Below are 19,444 nucleotides of genomic sequence, written 5' to 3'. Positions count from 1 at the left end.
GCGTGAATGCCCGGAGGGATCGACGCCGATGACAGAGGGCCTGGTGGATACGATGGATCTGGAGGGTTTCTTCTCGTCCGGCGCGGGTGGAGGAGGGGGCGGGGGGCGGGGGGCGGGAGCGATGAGCGTGAAGCGCAAACAAGATCGGAACGCCCGGGAGCAGAAGCGCTCCTTGAAGATCAGCCAGCAGATCGGTCACCTGAAGAGCCTGCTGGAGGAGGAGGGGCGCAAGGTGAAGAAGAACAGCAAGATGGCGATCCTCCTGAGTGTGGAGGATTACATCAAGGAGCTGGAGGAGGAGGTGGGGGGGATGGTGCTGGGCCGGGAGGGCGGGCGGGAGGAGGGGGAGGGAGTGAAGGAAGGGATGGACGTGGGCGTGGGCACAAGCGTGGAGGCCGCGGGCCAGAGGAACGGCCGGAGCGAGAGCGATCTGTCCGTGGCGACGGCGACCTCGGTGCGGGAGGACCGGGAGGTGGCGCGGGGCGTGGGCTACCACTCCCTTTTCAAGCAGGTAAGCACCCCCTTGGCCGTGGCGTCGGTGGAGGGGCGATTCATCGACGCGAATGTGCGCTTTGAGATGGCCACAGGATACACCAAGGCGGAACTGGGGCGCTTGACGTTCTTCAACCTGGTGGCTCCGGAAGAGCTGCAGGACACCTTTGCGGCCGTTGCCCGCATGCTTAACCAGCCGAGCGGGGGGGAAGAGGAGAAGGAGGACTCGAAAATGCTGCGATTGACGAGGCGGGCCCTGCCCAAGGTGGGGATCGGGGGCCTTGGCCAGGAGGCGCAGAATCTGCACATCACCATCTCGTTGGTGAAACCGCAAGAGGATTCGATGGCCTTTTTTCAGTGCAGCCTGGACTGATGGAACAGGCGGTTGTGAGGCGAGAGAGAAGCGGGAGAATGACGGATGGTGGGGTGGAAGTAATTTGTGGAGAGAGGGAGGCAGACAGCGTGCAGGAGGTGGGTTTGCATGGAGGCGTGGGGGCACAGAGGATGGGGTTCCCAGGCCCGCTCCAGAGGCCATGTCGCACTCGCTGCGGTCGAGATGGGCGCCCCCGATGGCTACTTTGCCGAGGAGCAAATGGTTGATCCCGGGCCCGGCGTGACTTATCGAGGAGCGTTTAAAATTAAAGGGCGTGCCGCGCCATGTCCACAAGTATCGATTTTTTGGATTAAAGCCGAGAGACTGAGATTTCTCAGCACGAGATGTAGACTGACAGGTAGATCGAAGGGATTGAGATGGTTGGCTACCAGCGGAAGTCGCGAGCACTTCCAGCAAAAGTGTACGAAGAGGGAAAATGACAGGGGATGGAAGAGATTTTATGTGCTTTTAAATCATACTTGTTTGTAACAGCTTTGTGTTGTGCGTGGAAAGGCACTGCACACGATCTCACACATATCGCACGCAAAGTTACTGGTTGAAACGACCCGGAAAAGACGATAGTACATGTGAGCAGGAATTTCATGGAAAGGGAAGGGTGTCAAGAGGGACAGCGCGTAAAGGACGCTGAGGGTGTGCGGTACTGAGCCAGCGATGCTCCGTGTGAAATACCATTGTGTGCAAACACGTATAAGTCGGAAAACGCGACGACCCTTTGAGGGGCGCGAGCGTGAAGCAAGTGATCATTTGTTTGGAGTACAGACCAGCCGGAAGATGATCGAAGGAAAGAAAGAGCGAACAGAAAGAGCCGGGAAGCGTGCCATGTGCAACCACGCTTGCTCCTCAACCATTTTCCACCGAGTTTTCATTTCCACGTCGGGGCGGGTCGCTTTTTTCCCTCCGTGGTAAGCTGGCACAACATACAGGCGAATTCCAAGCCTCGTCTCTCTTGGCAAAGAATCCATTCACACCGCTCCTTTCACATTTCGAATCCGAGCACGGCCATTGCGTGCATCCTGCGCAAAGACGACCGATGTCAGGCGATTCCCTAGCAACTCGTCCGTCCACTCATCCTGAACCTCCGTCATCCTTCCCTTTCGGCAACCCATCCCGAACTCGCCTAACGCTGTCTCTTCTGCTCCCTCGGATAGTGACAGTGAGGTACTAAGGATTACTTCCTTAGTACCTCACTGCCAAGAACCCTCTTACCAGCTGTCTCGACATACCATCTTTCCTCATATCTTCACGCGACCACCTGCATCAGATACTGACGCTAAAACTACCAGACCACCATTTCCGCAGCGATAAGAGCATCGGATTGTCTCCGCGACATTTCTCTTTTCTTCAAACTCTCAAATATAATTTTGGGCACTTCCGTGCACGGAACAGGCCCCCTTCCTACCCCTCTCGATTTCCCTCGCCCCCTGCCTTTCAGCCTCGGGCATCGCCTGTAGCTCCACCACGTCCTGGCCCTGGAAGCCCACGCCTTAAATTTCCACACAACACGCGGCCGCTCCACTTTCCCAGCTTTTCCTCCCTCGTCCTCCCTTGTCCCGGCCCGGGGGTCGAGTCGGCTCATTGCCGAAATTGCTGCTTGTCCAAGTCATCAAAGTACCGGTGGTACAGGGCGGTCTTCGCGCTTATCCGGCTCTTGGGATCAAGCACCACCAGTTTCTGCTCGAGGGGGTGCGTGAAAAAATAGTAGGGGTGAGAGAGAGGGTCGAAAATAAGCAGACCTGCGATGCATTCCAGATCCAAAGACGACCGCGTGGAAGAGGCAGCGAGCACACCAGAGGCCCTCGGGTCCCAGTTCTTCCTTGGCGCATGCGTCAAACACGGCTGTGGGTCCGGGGCAATCTCCTACCTCCAGCAAATCCAAGCCCGCCTCATCTATTGAGGGGCAGTACTTGGTGAGCTTCACGGGGGGCCAGACGGGGAAGGCCGGATTCCAGTCTTGGAGGGCCGTCACGCCGGGCCACGTCTCTTCTGAAGGGGTGCCTAACGAGCGAAAAATCTAGGCGAGCGCGTAATGTAGAGGTACGGTAGGTATGGGGGGAACCGAGTGTGTGAGGGAAGGGGGAAAGAAGGGTTTAAAAAGCGGAGACAGGCGTTCGACGGGATCGAGAGGCGGGAAAAAGGTGGAAGGAGAAAACGAGCGAGGACCCCAGGGGAGGCAGACAAGTACCTTGAAGAGTTGGTCGACCTCCGAGTCCCCCTGGAACATGGCCCGCTTGCAGAGCAACTCGACAAAAATGGCCCCACAGGCCCACACGTCCACGGGGGGCGCATAGGTCTGGGAGCCCAGCAAGATCTCGGGTGGCCGGTACCACAGCGTCACCACCTCGTGGGTGAGCGGGCGGATGGGGGGGACGAAGGCCCGGGCGAGGCCGAAGTCGGCGATTTTGAGACGACCCTCCTTGGAGACCAGGAGGTTCTGAGGCTTCAGGTCCCTGTGCATGATGCCGCGGGCATGGCAGAAGGCGAGGCCATGGAAGATCTGGAAGAGGAAGGATTTGACCACGCCCCGGGAGAGCGTTCCTGGCTGGGCCTCCATGTACTTTTTCAGGTCCCGGTCCACGAACTCGAAGACGAGGTAGAGGCGGCCCTCGCTCTGAACGCAGTCCAGGAGCCTGGTTGAGGGGGGAAGAGAGGGGAAGCAAGAATGTCGGTGGACGTCTCCAAGCCGTCGCTCGACATAGCAAGAGACCGACACAGACACAATGGCCACGATCAATGTCACTCTTTCCTTCTCTTCCCTCTCCTCCCCCTCCATTTTCCCCGCCCAGCGCCGCCCGCCCTTTCCCCTCGTACTCGACGATGCAAGGGTGGCGCAGCTCTTGAAGCAGCGAGATCTCCCTCAACGCCGTGCTTGGTATCCCCTCGTCCTCCATTTCCAACCGAATCCTCTGTGCATATGAGGGGGGTTGTTCATGAGAGGGCTCAAAGCGGCGGACTCGGACATACAGGACGCTGGCTGTAATGCGTGCTTCCGCTCATCCCCTTTGGAATACATGAGTTTTTGCCACGCATTTCGCTGTCTCCTTTGCCTTTCCCGTCCCAGGCAAGGGCTATTGCGCCTATTGCAAGCATGTCGATACGTGACCAGACCCCGGGCCACTCCACGCACCTTCAGGGCCACTATATCATTTGTCTGCTTGTCTCGGGCCTTGTACACCACCCCGTATGTGCCTTCTCCTAAATTTCCACCCCCATTTTTCTCTATTTTTTGATATCTGAGGTAGATGTGCATGTAGACACGCAGGTTGGGGGGGGGAAGAGATGTTAAATAAGAAAGCTCTTGTACCGTGACGACGCCCGGGAAAGAAGAGAGGAGGAAAGCCATCGTACTTACCTCTCCATTTGTCAGCCCCTCCGCGCCTTGTGATGGCACAGTTGACTCTTCACTGTTCGTTGATAATGATAATGATAATGTGTTGGTATAAAACAATGGAGAAGAAATATCCGGCGGGAAGTGTGAAGCCGCGCTGTCTCGACGAGCTCTCTCCTTAATTCTGTGCTTGCTCGAACTGATGCATATGCAATCATTCAGAACACACGTTTCGGTGCTAGAATCCATGCTTCCATAAAGTGAGACCTTAACACCCTGGTTCTTTGCCCTTGGTGCAAAGTTGAGGGTACAAGCAACTAAGACTCGTGTCGTAAAATATATACCAAGGAAAAGAGGACAGCCATAGTGAGGGTTGGGCAAGTTGATGGCCCCCAGTGGAAAACCTGCCGATGCAACGTGTGGAACAGATCGCACACGATACAAATTACCCCAATGACGCTCGATAATACAGAGGCATTGAGTTTCGCATGCAATTATCACGTATCGACACAGGGGCTTGGTTGCGAACTGGAGGACAGGGCCCGCCTTAGCCCGGAGTCCTAATTTTTTTGGCGATTGCTCTACTCGGCAAGACCATAACGAATTGCTTATTAATGTGAGAATTCATGAATGAAAATGAACATAGTTCTTCGTTATTGTGGAAACAAAACGGAAGCTGAATCACTTCACGAAGCCTTCGGGCCATGTTTTTTTTGGGGAGCACAAATGAGATTCTCAGAGAGGAATGAGATGGAACCAAGGAGGACGAGACCCCCGTATGACATCGAAATTGGGTTCAAACCGCGGCCCGCACGTCTTTTAAAACAATAAATGAATCGACAAAGTCGAGGATTGGCATGAAGTATGCATTACGAGCATCGTGAAGCTCTTTATCGTGCCATTTGCACAGATATTGTACCAACAATACCAGATTTAAGCAAGTGATTGCCGTCATTCACAACCCTATAAAAAGTGTACAGCCCCTTGTCGTACTTTAAAACCTCAGCGTACGTTAACATGGCCCAATTTGATTTGTTATCTTACCTTTTATGTCAGTGTCATTGTATTTGGGCCAGGAAAGAGCGCGGCCTCGGCCGGTGAGCTCAAAACACTATGATGATATCTTGGGATGCCTCTCGGGCAGCGCCAGTGGAGGTATCAGCTTCAGGAAACAAGGATTTAGGATCCAGCAATGAAGCGAATGGAAACCATAGCGATTCTTTTGTCTTCAAGACTACACTGTTCCCTGAAAAGCACACGGTAAGGAATATTGGAACACTTCTAAAAGAAGCGATTGCTGCACCCGGGTAGCTGTCAGAGAGCAGATATAGGACATGAACGTAGGTGCAAAGGCGGGAATGTTGCACGTCTGAGTCCTTAGTCCTAATAATTGCAATTCGACCCACTTTTAAATGACAGCTCTGCCTCCTCCTCTTCCAAGATGTCAAGAACGCGAGTGCCGTCCGTGAGACCTTGCTTGCAGGCAACAGTCCCGACTTCGCACTCATTAACCCGGACATGATCTTCTCGTCCTTCCACCTGCTTCTAGCGGCTTCTATCGCCCTTCTTCATGCCAATCAAGGCACAATGGCGGTCAAGACTTTGCACGCTGAGCTTCTCTACTCGTTGTCCCCCACCACGAGCATTTCCGAGGCCTTTCGGATCTTCGGCGGGGGGGGGGGGGCAGCCCCGACAAAGACGGATCGACTGCTCTTAGCCTTCATCGATACGCCCGTCCCCGTGATTAGTACACAAGTCTTCCCACTCGTGCAAGGGCGAGCGGTCCCGGCGGAGCGAGTCTTGTCATGCCTTGACGCGCGGCCCATGCCTGTGGAGAGAGCCGCCGCTTTCCGGAAGGTGTTCAAGGTTGTGGGGGGGGGGGATAAAGGACAGGAGCGACAAGGAGACAAGGGGGGAGGGCGTGAAGGAGAAAAGGAGGAGACGGAGCTGGAGCATGCTATCATCTCCCAGGTTGCGGCCAAGCGTGTATTGTAAGGGGGTCAAGCATCATTGGAAAGCAATATATGCCAGCATATGTTTATATCTCGAGCTTCTCGCGATCACAAAAAGAAAATTGAACGTGAGGACACACGTACAAAATCAAGATCAGAAAAGAAAATGCACGGGATATTATCGGGTACACGTTTCTGTGATAGAGGATCCCCTTCTATCCCCCATTGCTTTGTTCTCCATATTTCTTGCTTGCTTCAACTATTCCACCAGGCCGCCAGGGCCTCTTCCCCTTCCTTCACTCCAGATCTTCCTTTCCTTTTCACATCTCACCATGAAGCCTACGCACACATGTTTTCCAACGCGCTTTCCAGGATATAATCTTTGGTCGTACCCTCTGTACTTAATCTACGTGCGCCAGATGTGCTTCTTCCCCCCCCCCCGGCCCTCCCTCGGCACCCCCCCGTCTCACAAAACCTTAGCCTCGTTCTTCAGCTTGTCCAACAGCTCGTCGACGCTCTCCACCATGATCCCTGCTTTCCGTTTACCGGGCTCCGCCATGGATATCACCGAGGTCTTGGGCGTCACGTCCACTCCCAGCTTCTCAGGGCTCAGCAACTCCATCGGCTTCTTCTTCGCCTTCATGATGTTGGGTATCGTCGCATACCGGGGCGTGTTCAGGCGCAGGTCCGTGGAGAGGACGGCCGGCAGGTTGACTTTCAGTACCTCAGAGCCCGTGTCTGTTTCCCGCTCCACCTTCAACGCCTTATTCTCATCCACAGGCTCTACCCCCGCAGCGAAAGTCGCTTGAGGCCAGCCCAAGAGGGCAGCCAGCATGGGAGCAGTCTGAGCGTTGTCCCCGTCGATGGACTGCTTCCCTAAGATGACCAGCCCTGCTTTCTCCTTGTCCACCAATTTTGCCAGCATCTTCGCTACAGCCAAGGGTTGGAGTTCCTGGTCGGCCCGCAAAGCTGTCTCCACATGGATACCTCGGTCCACGCCCATTGCCAAGGCGGTTCTGAGGGTCTCCTGTGCCTGCTTAGTCCCTACCGAGACGGCGACGATCTCTGTGGCAAATTTCTTTTCTTTCAGGCGCACCGCTTCCTCCACGGCGATCTCGCAAAAGGGATTCATGGAATGCTTGACGTTGTTGAGTTCCACCCCTGTATAGCAGTAAAATGGAAAGAAGAGCAGTATGGCTGCATTATTCAAAATTTTTGCGAGGATGCGGTTTGGCGAAAGCTAAGCTATTGTCATAGGAAAGTATATGCCCCGTATTTCTGGCCGCAGCCCACACGCTGCCGTTCCACAACACTGTACCTTTCTTGTCCGCTGCAACGCGCACTTTGACAGCATAGTCAATCACACGCTTCACGCCAACCAGAATACGCATTGTTGAGGTGGTGGTGCTATGAAAGGGCTGAAGGAGATATACCGCTGGCTACTGCTCCTGCGTCCGACACAGGATAAAGACGAGGATGTTATCAGGCTTGAAGACCCGTTCCTCTGCTACTAGGCTGATAGTGACAAAGTGAAACGATAATGAGAAACACCAAAAGCCCGATGCATCATCCAATGGAAAGCCAGGTGCCTGTGGCGGACCATGTCCCCTATGACCAAATGGAAGAAGATGAAGGCGGCGACCGTTACAGGAGCACATGGGCCCAGGAGGCGAACAGGAAATAAGACTAGACACATTGAGAAAACGTGCATTAAAGCGTTCAGTATGCTGAATCACCGCTATAATGCCACCTTCTTAAAGGCGATAAATTAGATGGTGAAATATTGTTGGAGAACTCAAGCGGTGACATATTTTATCGTAAAAGGTCCAACCGAAGGCAAATGAAGAACGGGGCAAAATTGAAATAACTACATTTTTTCTGTAGATGGAAGTGGCAAAGATCGAATTATATTTGGTATGAAGATGCATTGCAATACTCGTGCGATTAGCAAACCCTTGGGCCCCTTCTTTCAAAACTCAACCTCCCCTGTACTCGGCTCTTCTGCTTACTGTTCCCGCCTTGCTCCACTTCACGACTTGTACGTGTCTGACTACAAAAATCAAAACCAGACACCTTTGCACGACACTGCCCATTGTCCGGCTGTCATCCCTGCGTGAGCGTAGAATAGGCATCACGGTGTCTTCTCTGTCCCCCATCTTTTCTTTAAGGCTCCTCAAAGCTCCAGAACCATGCGCCGAGGGTCCTCGATCTTGGCGGCGACCGACTTCAAAAATGTGACGGCCTCACGACCATCAATCAGTCGATGGTCGTAAGTGAGTGCTAAATACATCATGGGCCGGGCCATCACCTGCCCGTCCTTCCCCACCACGGCCCTCATTTTGGTGGCGTGCATGCCCAGGATCGCTGACTGGGGCGGGTTAATGATGGGCGTGCCGAGCAGGCTCCCGAAAACGCCGCCGTTTGAGATAGTGAAGGTCCCCCCCGCCATGTCCTCCAGGGCCAAAGCGCCCTCCTTGGCCTTCTTCCCGTACATGGCGATCTGTCTTTCTACCCCCGCGAAGCTCATGCGCTCGGCATTCCGCAACACAGGCACCACCAGGCCCGCGGGCGAAGCGACAGCGACGGAAACGTCGCAGTAGTCCCTGTAGACGATCTCCTTGGTGCCATCGTCGATGAAAGCGTTTACGGCGGGGATCTCCTGCAAAGCGGCGGTAGAGGCTTTGACGAAGGCGGACATGAAGCCCAACTTGACCCCGTGCACCTTCTCGAATTCCTCCTTGTAGGCCTTCCGCATGTCCATCAGATTGCCCATGTCGACTTCCTGGAAGGTGGTGAGCATGGCCGCCGTGTTTTGCGCGCTCTTCAGACGTTCCGCGATGCGAAGACGCATCCGGTTCATCTTTACCCGAGTTTCTGAGCGGTTGCCAGGAGCTGAGGGACCTCCAGTGCTGGCCCCTCCCGGCGCCACGGGGGCTGGTGCAGGCGTGGGGGGCTTTGGGGGGGTTGAAGGGGGGGATGGCGGCGGAGGAGAAGAAGGAGGAGGAGGCGCAGCGGCGGCTTCGGCCTTGGGAGGGGGAGGGGGTGGGGTGGGCGGGGGGGCAGAGGATTGTGCCGCCCCCTCGGGCTTGGCTGCCGTCGTATCAATCTTGGCCAGAGGCACGCCCACGCCCACCGTATCGTCTTCGGCGCCAATCACCTCCGTGATGATGCCAGAGCGGGGGGCCCGCACGTCGACGCTCACTTTGTCCGTCTCCAGAACCACGATCACGTCGTCCGCGTCCACCCAGTCCCCCACCTTCTTCTGCCAATTCACGATGGTGCCCTCGGTAATTGAGTCACCCATGCTCGGCACATTCAGGATGAAATCCTGGCTTGCGGAGGCGGAGAGTGCGCGGATAGGGAGGGAGCGGTGGGTGGACCAGGCTGGAATAGGACGACAGGGGCCCTGATGCGGTAGAGTGGACAATGTGGAGTTCGAAAAAGCATGGACCAGGTTCGTGACCGGAGCAGCTTGGGTAGTTAAGCGAATATGCTGTAGTATGGATTTGAAAATTGTGGAAATAAGGGGGAGGGAATGTTGAGTCCCGTCAAGCTGCCTACATCATCACGGTTCGAAACAATGCCTGAAGGCCATTTACGTTTACGATTGCTCTCTCTTGCATCAAACCTGATGACGTCAACACATCGTAAACGGCCAAGGGAGTGAGAGGGTTTCACGTGCATTTTTATCTGATATTTCTTCTGAATGTCCCGCAAAGGGGGGAGAAGGACGACATGATTCGACTCCGGCTGAAACAATATCAAATCGAAATAAACATAAGCGCTGCATGCTCGGAATGGACTTCTTTAATGCAGTCGTTCCGCTCAAGACTTTTTCTCCCTCCTCACCATTTCCACCTTGTAGCACAAGTAAACCAAAGTTGGACTTACCCCCGCCCGCCCCGCGGCCGCCCTGATGTTGCCTTGAAGTCGGGAAGATGTCGACCAAAGGCCTCGACGAAGCATCATGACGCACCACGGAAGGCCAAAACTTGTGCCCTTTTCGTTTTTGTGAATATGTGGATTGACGTTGTGGTCATTTGAGCCGTGGTGAATGTGGCAGCAGAGAGCGGCAGTCAGGCACGAGAGCGCCTCTTCCCTCTCGCCGCATTGGCTTTACTCGTCTCGCTCAAATGACTTCAGGTCACGCCCTGGAAATGGGCCATAGACGCTGCCTCCCTCGGGTGTGCGAGGCAGGTTGGAAGACAGGTGGACAGACGCATGTGCAAGAGAGGCATCGTGCGCTAAGTCATGTGAAACCAGAGGGAGGGGAAGGCGGTATAGAAGTGGAGGTGGGAGACGTGCGTTGCCTGCCTCTCCTAGGATACGGTACCGCGAAGAGGAAAACTACCGAATATTTACATAGTCCTGCGATGTGCCCGCAGCTCATTGCATCCCCCTTTCAGAGTACGTCTTGAAAAAAGTGAGGTCGAGGACCTTCGCTGTGATGTCTCCACTGGCTTGCGAGGCTCCAGTGAACGGCATGACTCCCGAGTGTGGATATATAAATAAGGCGTCTTGGCGTTCGGGCCGTATATAAAGCTGGGGACTCTTCCTATCGCACACTCACAGGGTGGTTTCTGGCTGATTTGGCTTGAGTTTTAAATGATTTTGATCTTTTCTAAGACCAGCATTAAAAGTCTGAGTCCAGCTCTCCAGGATGTTCTTCTCTGTTTCGTCATGCGCTCGTGGCCACAGCCTCTTGTTTGTTGGCATGTCAGCAAGGAATAACAACAAACCTCACTTATTCATTTATCTTCCAAATCAATTGAGCAGGTGAACTTACAAGGGTCTTGCTTGGCAATCCAAAGTCAGATGGTCCTTGAATTTTTGACCCCCCGGAAATGGGATATATTGACCCCAAAGGCTAAGGACACCCAGGAAGCACTGCGAATCGAGCTCGAAAAAATGACTGTTCACTTTCCTGCGGCCAAAGAGAAAGACTTGAAACGCTTTTTAATGGGTTTCCATACGAAGGCAGACAAGGCTATTCCAGCTTACGAGGCGCACTTGCGTTGGTAAGAACGAGATAGTGGGGCGGTCCTACACATCTCCTGGGCCAAGCCTTTGATCACCGTTCGCTCAATTTCACGTTCATACGTAGGCGGGCTCAAAATCTTCCTATTGCCAAAGAATCTTGTTTGAAGGAGCTCCAAAAAGGGCGTTTCTATTTTCATGGGATGGATCTAGAAGGGCGTCCTGTAGCCTATTACTCACTTGCATGCCACGACCCAAAACATTGCGACATATCAGAAATTATGCGTATGATGACTTATCAGGTAGGGAACGACTATGATGCTTTGTCCACCGTTGCTCTTCCAGGATGAGCACCAATTCGAGTTGTCTTTTCCATTTCCTTCCTTCAACGACCTTGCATGACTGGATCCCGTTGACAGGTCGAAAAGGTATTGGCTGAGATGCCAGATGATGTGAAAGGCTTTACAATTGTTTGGGACACGCGCAATACGGGTATAAAGGTAAGGCGCCTTACGGAAAAGACAGCATAGTAGAGGAGCACCAGGGAAGATGCGTAGTCTTTCACACAGTTGGTAGGCCAAGAAAGGGGTGGATCTTGATGTTTTATGCTCTCACCACCTGATGGCTGCTTTCACCTCTTCATCCCGGTATTTCTGCGTATTAAATTTCACGTTTATTAATTTTCAGAACACAGACACGGAATTTCTCCGCGAGTTTCTCAATTTTTTCCGCGCCCAGTACCCGGAGGTTCTTGCTCAACTGCTGATCGCTCCCGTCGGATTTTTCCAAAGGACGATGTGGAACACATTCGCGCGCTTTTTGGACGAGCGCAGAGCGTCTCGCATTCGTATGGTCGCGACGATGGAAAACTTGCGAGATTACATTTCTGAGAAAGAACTTCTGACGACCCATGGGGGTAAGAATACTTGGCATTTTGATCCAGACAACGCCTAAGAATGGAAAATTGTCCGTGCACTTCCTCGCCCGATATTCAAAGGTCCAGATGTTATTTTTTCCATCACGTTATGAGATGGACTGTTCAGGTGACTGGAGTGTATGTTCTTTGTAAGCTACGAATTTTAACGTGTATGGGAGAAGGGTACTACGCTGTTACATGGACACACAAACAGACGCGCTCAATCGTGCATGAAGGGTACTGAATTAAGAAGAAAGACACGTGAAAGTAAGATAGCGCCGAGTATTGCTGGATACACCCTTCATTTTTCATTTTTAAAAGAACCCGAGCGATATAAATAGAAACCTTTCTGACTATCCACGTCCTTGATACAGTCCAAACTCTCACACAGGCCCGCCGACGGGCTTGGTGGGTTTTATCGTCATATGGGCCGAGTCTGCGGCTAGCGGCGGTCCTAGGCGAGCGACAGCTGTGCTTGCCCCGGCGTTCCCAATGGGACGGCCGAAATTGTCCGCCTCTTAATTATTGGAGCGAGTAGTATTCACGACAAACCCAATGTTACGCCAAAATTTTGAATAATTAGCCCACAGTGACGATGGAGGTACGGGAGCAAATCTTGGGTGCGCTGCACAGCCAAGATGCACCATCGGGAGTGGACGAGGTAAGCACAGAGATCGTGCACTAATTCATGACGACAACTTGCTTGACACGCAAAACTTCAACAGATTTCAAGACCCAGGACTGGAGGCTGTAAACACAAAGTTTTTAATGGGGGAAATGATCACCAGTGGTTGAGAAGGAAACATTTGTCTCTGTATGGCTCAATTTCATCTCCCAAATCTCAACAATTTTTCAGCTCCTGAGCGAGGATGCAACAGCACAAGGAGACCTCCCAGACGGCAAAAGAGAGACACGGGACTTAGAAGCATCGATACCATCTCTTCTCCTCGGCGAAGCTCCACGAAACAGAAGAAACCTTGTTGTAGCCTCCTGCGCCCTTTTCTTCATCGTTTTGGCCGTCGTACTCTTAGGTACTCTCTTGACAGTCATCACCAAAGTCATGACTGTGCCTATGGCCAATTACACCGCCGCCCTGATCCTGCAAACAACGTTTGCTTACGTGCCATTGACTTTGATTTACATGCTTTTCAAATGGAAAGCTGGCAAGCTTGCGTACGCTGACTTGATCTACCCCTGGCGGCCCGTTACTGCCGTGGCATGCCTGTATGCCGTGGGACAGATTCTGCTCATATACGGTACTCAATACACGAGCGGACCGATGCAGGTCATCCTTTCCCAATCTGCGATACCCTTCAGCATGGGAATCTCCCATATGATGCTGGGCTCGACCTACCGGTGCAGGCACTACGTGGGCGCCGTCCTTGTCCTCCTCGGCATCCTCCTCGCTGTCGGCGGTTCCCTGGCTCAGGAGAAGGTGGGGCGCTTTGAGGCCGGGTGGATAGTCGGGTACGTCCTCTCCTGGATCCCCTACGTCATCTACACGGTCTACGGTGAAAGCCTGTACAGAAGCCGGGCCAGGCCGCCCGACCCCGTCATCTTCACCGGCATCATCTCAGCCGTCCAGTTCCTCTTCCTCTGCCTCCTCGCCCCCACCCTCCCCTACCTCAAACGCCCTCCCGCGCCCGTGTCCTCTCTTCCCGCCTCCCTCATCGCCGGTGGCAAATGCCTGGTCGGCATCAACACCCTCCCCACCGACGACTGCTGGCCCTTGGCGCCCATCCTCGTGCTCTCCTACAACGTCCTCAACGTCATACTCCTGTACCCGACCTTCGCCCTCCTCGAGCACGGCTCCTCCAACCTCTTCTGGCTCGCCTGTACCCTGATCGTGCCCTTCTCTGGCTTTGCCTTCTCCCTCCCTTTCATTCCAGGGGCGGAACCCGTGACGGTGGAGGAGGGTCTCAGCCTTCTCGTCATCGTTTTCGGCCTGGGGATCTACGGATGGTCCAAGGAGTCGGCGGTGCGAGGTGTGGAGGCGCTCAAGCAAGCCGCTCCCAAGCGTACCTCCAAGAAACCTTTAGTCGGTGTTGGCGTTGAAAACGCGGAGGTCTCAGTCGAAATGGCTCCTCTTGACGCCACCGGTTCCTCCTTCTCCACCTCTTTGTCCTCCTCCTCGGCCCCCTCCTCCCCCCTTCCCGCATGCCTTCTGGAAGCTCGAGCAGACGATAAGGAAGAAGACCGTGAGCGCCATTCTTGCGATGTGGTAGGATGGAAGAGGAAGATCGCAGGTGTCACAGAAGCTGCTGAGGAGGATGGGAAGGCCTCGAGGCCCCCGAGGGCTGTGCTACTCGCTGTCGAGGAGGAGAGGGCGAGAAGGAGGCAATGACGGGAGAAAATGGGGCACATCTGACGAAAGGGAGGCAAATCCATGGAGTGAGGCTGCAGGATGGATGGATTAAGGAATGCGGTGCATGAAAGGGGGCCGGAGGACGACCGGGCTGCCGTTTCTCTAGCCGACTCCCCGACTGAGACGGATCCACTCGTGAAGGGCGGGCTACATGCCACTTGTGAGCCCCGAGCCTCCCCGAATAGCATGGGATGATTCTTCATTCGCCCAGCGAGCAAAGACTTAGGTGCTATCTCGCCGGCCCTCCCTTCTGACAAGTGTGTGCGGGAGGAGAGCGGTTCCGCCCGTCACAGCCGTCTCATCAAGGAGCGGCCGCCTTGGCTTTTCGCAGTCGGCATGAAATTTCTTAAGAGGTTAGAAGACCTCTTGAGGCTGCTGTCTTCTCTCCAAAGTTGGTCGCGAGACGCAAGGGAGGCCCTCTGCCGGAGAGCTGGGAGTCTGGGGGTGGAAGTGACGCGCACGGCGACGTCAAGGGAGGCCTGCGGTTTCACTCCGAGAGGACCCCATACATCGCTGTCGAGCATGCTCTAGGATCCTGCATGCTTTCGTCATCCATTGGCGTGGCACCTACAGGTAATAAGATATAGGTGTTGACGGCTTGAATACGAGGTATGCCACTGAACGTGTCAAGATGAGGATTATCTTTTGCACTTGAAAATGGAACAAAGGACGGTAAAATCTGGCAACAATTCTCCTAACTCAATGAACTTCGAACCCCAAAGTAAATTGTGCCGTCCTGCACCTAGCCATTTCCCTCCAAAATTGTGTTTACTTACAGCTTGCGAAGGAAGTCCTCCGTGTAACTTGCCGCCTTCCTTGCACACCGTCGCTCTTCCTCTCTCCTATTCCCTGGAGCCCTTGTCCTCCTGTTATATCTCCGCGTTATCCAGGTGTCTTATGTACGCCCTCTCCTCCCAGCCCCCTTTTTCCTCCCAATCCCCTCCCTCCCGTCTTCCTTGGCCCTCCAGCTGCCGCAGCAAGGTCCAAGTCCCTTCCTCATTCTCCGGGTCCTTCTCCATCGCCCGTTCCGCCAACAGTCTCCGAGCCCGGGCCAAGTCCGTCCTATTCCGTAAGCAAGCCGTGATGAGCGTCAGGGCCAGGACGTCTCGCTGGGCGTGGGAGCCCCCCACCAGGTGCCAATGGGGGGCCGAGGCCGAGAGCAGGCGGACGGTCTCCGCGTAGTCGCCCTCTACGAACTTGACCAGGGCAGCCCCGACGTCCAATCCCACCGTTGCTAGGACCTTGGCGTTGGTCGACTGCGGGGTGGGCAAGGAGGGGGGAAAATCTGACGAGGTAGTGACAGAGAAGCTCTCCCTCCCGTCGAATTCATCCTCGGCACACCAGCCCCGCTGTAGCCACGAGGACAGCGGGGGAGGAAAAGGGAGACGGAAAAACTGACAGACCAGCCAATTCCTCAACTGCCTGTGCAATCGTTGACTACTCCCACGTCCACGCCTGTTTAGAGCCCTCCTTTCCCCCGCGGACGCCGCGAGACGACGCATGGACGCCAAGGCCCGATGCGCGGCGGGCAGATCGACTCGAGCCAGACACATGAGCATGTGCACGTCATTGAAGCTGGTGCTATGCATGTCTTCGTAGCCACCCTCCTGGTACCACTTACGAAGAGCGTGAAGCCGTTTCATTACCCTGTCCTCCCCCTCACCGTCCTTCCCCCCCCCCCCCGCCTGACCAGCATCATCCTCCACAGCAGACTCGAGGCATCTGCCATCGCTAAAGGCGTGGCCGGCGCCCTTCGCCCCTCATCCTTCAGCAAGACGTCATCCAGCACCCGCCAAACCACCGCCTCCCAGCCTTCCTCCACTCCCCCCCTCTTCCCAGCCTAAAGCCATCACGGCGCGGTGCCACGCAATGTGGTGCGCGAACAAGGACGGGGGCATTCCCTCCTCCCGAAACGCTTCCCTACCCTCGCGACGGGCGGCCACCATCTCGTACGTATGAACAAGTGCGTGCAGGGCTATGTCGTCCATCGGGTCCTCTTCCAACACGCTCCGCGCAACCTCCGCCGATCGGTGCAGGTCGCCCGCTTCCTCCAAGGCGAAGGCCCACATGCTGCGAACCTTGCGTAGGTCCTTGTCTTCCTCGCCCTCCCCTTCAGAGCTCGAGACCGTCTTTCTCTCGAGCCTTTTCCTCGCGTCGTCGCGCCCGTCCTCCTCTTTCTCTCCCACCTCCACACCTCCCCCCCAACCCATTCCTCCCTCCTTCTCTGCCTCCTCCCCCGCGTCCCACCGACTCAAGACCCGAGCCAGTGATGCCTTCATTCCCTCCGCGTCGCCTAAAATTATGTAGGCGTCATGAGCAGAGCGCACTGCCAAGAGGTCTCGGGGATTGCGCCACAGGACCTCCTCCCAGTATCTCGCAGCCAAGGTGTAGTCAGGAGTGCAGGGGTCGTACAGAGCATGAAGAGCCAGGAAGTAGAGGCGCTCTCGCATAGTGGGTGTGGCTGAAATGCTGGGATCGCACGGGGCACATTCACTGACGTTCCTGCCGTTCCTTTCATCGCCGCCACCCTGGTAGTACCCGGGATGCAGCACAGTAGACACAGATGGGCTAAAGCACTCGGCTGCAGCCTTGTAACTTTCTTGAACAAGGGGATGGGAGCTTTGTACACCCGTAGAAAGCAGCAATATGTGCGCTCGAAAAATGTGAGCCATCAAATAAGAAGAACACGCGCAGGAGGAAGGGGAATAGGAGACGGACAAGGCATTGGTGAGGGGTGCGAGGATCTCGCCTCGAAGACCTGCATACGAGCGAACGGCCTCATTGAACGATGCAATGGCCTCAGCCGGGACTGGGGTAGAGACTGGGCCCCAACCATCGGCGGTCTGCAAGAAATTGGAGTGCGGAAGACTGGTGGGAGAGCACGAAGGAAGAGAAGAGGAGGAGGAGGAGGAGGAGGTGGAGGAAGAGGAGGAGGAGGAGGAGGAGGAGGAGGTTGTAGCGAGAAAGAAAAGCGCCATCGCACAAGAAAACAAGGCAAACCGTAAGGCATTCAACTTGGAAAAGAGGAAAAGTCGTGGTGGTCGCGCCATTTCACCCTGTGGTTCATGATTTTGCGCTTGTGAGGGGGTCCATGCAAGGCGCTGGACCATGTCGCGTGAGGTCATCTTGAAGAGGAACAAGTGCCCCTTCTCGCTCATTGCGGTCTGGGCGACCACACTGGGGACTCCAAGGCCATGTCCAGGGACAAAACCGAGGTCTATTGGTCACTCTAAGTCCGTTCAATTCCCTCTAACTCACTCATTTGAAACAGACATGACCCAACCATGGTATTCACGGCGTACACGGAAGGCTATTTCGTCGCGAGTGATAATCTGCCTGGTGCTCGCCACTTTGCCCCTGACAATAAATACTTTTACTCTGCCATGCCACACAATTCATCCACCCCGTGTCAATCAACCAAAGCCATGTGTTGTAAGGGCGACTTCTTCCGTCGTGGAGGATTTTTCTTCCGATCAGCTGCGCGAAAAGCTGGAAGGTGTCTGGGAAACGAACGTGCCCAGCTCGTTGAACGCAATAATCAAGGAAGCTCAAGCATCGTTGGCTGCGGCCCTGCAGGCAGGCGAAAAGCGTTTGCGGATCGACATTCGAACGCCTGGATTGGACGAACAATTTGAGCAAACTGCCGCTCGTGAGAAGGTAGGGTATTGCGGTCGTCCCACGTCAAGTCTTGCCCCATCTTTCAGTCCGAGAAGTCAGTCGTGGTTGAGGGCGCGGCCTTCTCATCTATCTAGCTAAGTTTTTCCTCTACACCGTTCTGTAGGCCCTCCTTCTTGGTGTCATCGAAGCCTTTTTCCCGCTATTTGCAAACCGCCCCACCAAGATCCTCTTCGAGTCCGAGGGGGAGGCGGCGATGGCCGCAAAAGCCTACAGCCGGGGCTTCGAGATCCCAACTTCCTGCTCCTTTTCTGGCCTTTCTCCCAGCTCTCTTTCAGACTCGGATGAGGTTGTGTTCGTAGTGGAGCCCACGAACCGACCGGGCTCCCCCGTCATCGTCGCCCTCGAGGCCCTCCTGGACGCCTGCCCGGGCAAGACCTTCGTCCTCTTCAATCCCAACCTGGAGCCTGGGGGCGCGGGTCTGGGGATCCGAGAGAGGGACCGACGCCAGTCTTTTCTGGACTCCTTTCGCTCTGCCTACATCTATCTGTGCCTGGCCTCCCTCTCGAGACCGGCCTTGGTCCCGCGGGAGCTCGGCAGCCTGCACTACCAGTACGAGACGGACAGATATCGGCTCCTGCGCTGCCTCCTCCCCGAGGACGGGCCGGGGAGTTTGAACCGGTTCTTGAAACGCAGGGTCTACGCCACGTCTCTGATTACGCCTACTGCAGAGGCCCCCCCCAACTTCTTCTCGGTCCAGGAATGGGCGGGCGTCCGGCCGGGGCAGGAGGAGCTCTCTCGCGCCATGCAGGGCGCGGAGGCCGTCTTGGAGGGCTTGGTGCGGAAGATGTCGGGGGAGGGCCCTCCGCCGGTGGAGACCGTGGAGGCGGCGAAGGATGTCCTGGTGGAGGCGGCCCGGACGCGAGGAGTGGACCCGGAGCGGGTGGCTCGGGCCATCGGCTTCCTGGAGAAGGGGAGCCGGAAGGGCAAGAAGGGCCCCGAGGAGAAGGCGGCGGCCGCCGAGGAGCTGCGACGCCAGATACAAGGGCGTTGGCGCTTGATCTTCACGACTGGAACCAAAGGGACGCAGGCGGCGGTGGGCAAGATCAACTATTTTCCCGTCAAGGCGGTGCAGAGCTTCGGGGTCTCCTCTCTCCCCTCCTCCCCTTCCACCTCGTCTTCCTCCCTCTCCACCAATTACAGCAACGTCATCTACTTGGGGTCCTGGCCCTTGGTTCAGGTGCTCGGCTCCTTCTCTTGTCCAGAAAACAAGAAACTGGAGTTCAAGGTGGAGAGCATTAAACTAGGCCCGTTGGGCTTTGGGTCGCGCGGTGAGGGGTTCTTCACCTTCTTCTACGTGGACGAGGCCGTCGCAGTGGCCCGAGGCCAGGGAGGGGGGTTGGCCTTG

At 55.3% G+C, this 19,444-nt stretch overlaps 1 protein-coding gene across 1 annotated transcript; it reads right to left on the bottom strand.

Annotated features, from left to right (window-relative positions):
* Positions 1-344: 344 nt before the first annotated feature.
* Positions 345-1,690, bottom strand: NGA_2004000 (uncharacterized protein; the record flags this gene model as incomplete). Its single annotated transcript, XM_005855789.1, has 1 exon — positions 345-1,690. A coding segment is annotated over exon 1 (683 nt), but the record flags the coding sequence as incomplete, so codon positions are not given.
* Between the last annotated feature and the right edge of the window lie 17,754 nt (positions 1,691-19,444).

This window comes from Nannochloropsis gaditana, assembly GCF_000240725.1.
Source record: "Nannochloropsis gaditana CCMP526 unplaced genomic scaffold scaffold098, whole genome shotgun sequence".
In the NCBI taxonomy this organism is placed as follows: Eukaryota; class Eustigmatophyceae; order Eustigmatales; family Monodopsidaceae; genus Microchloropsis; species Microchloropsis gaditana.
This window is presented reverse-complemented; position numbering and strand designations above follow the sequence as displayed.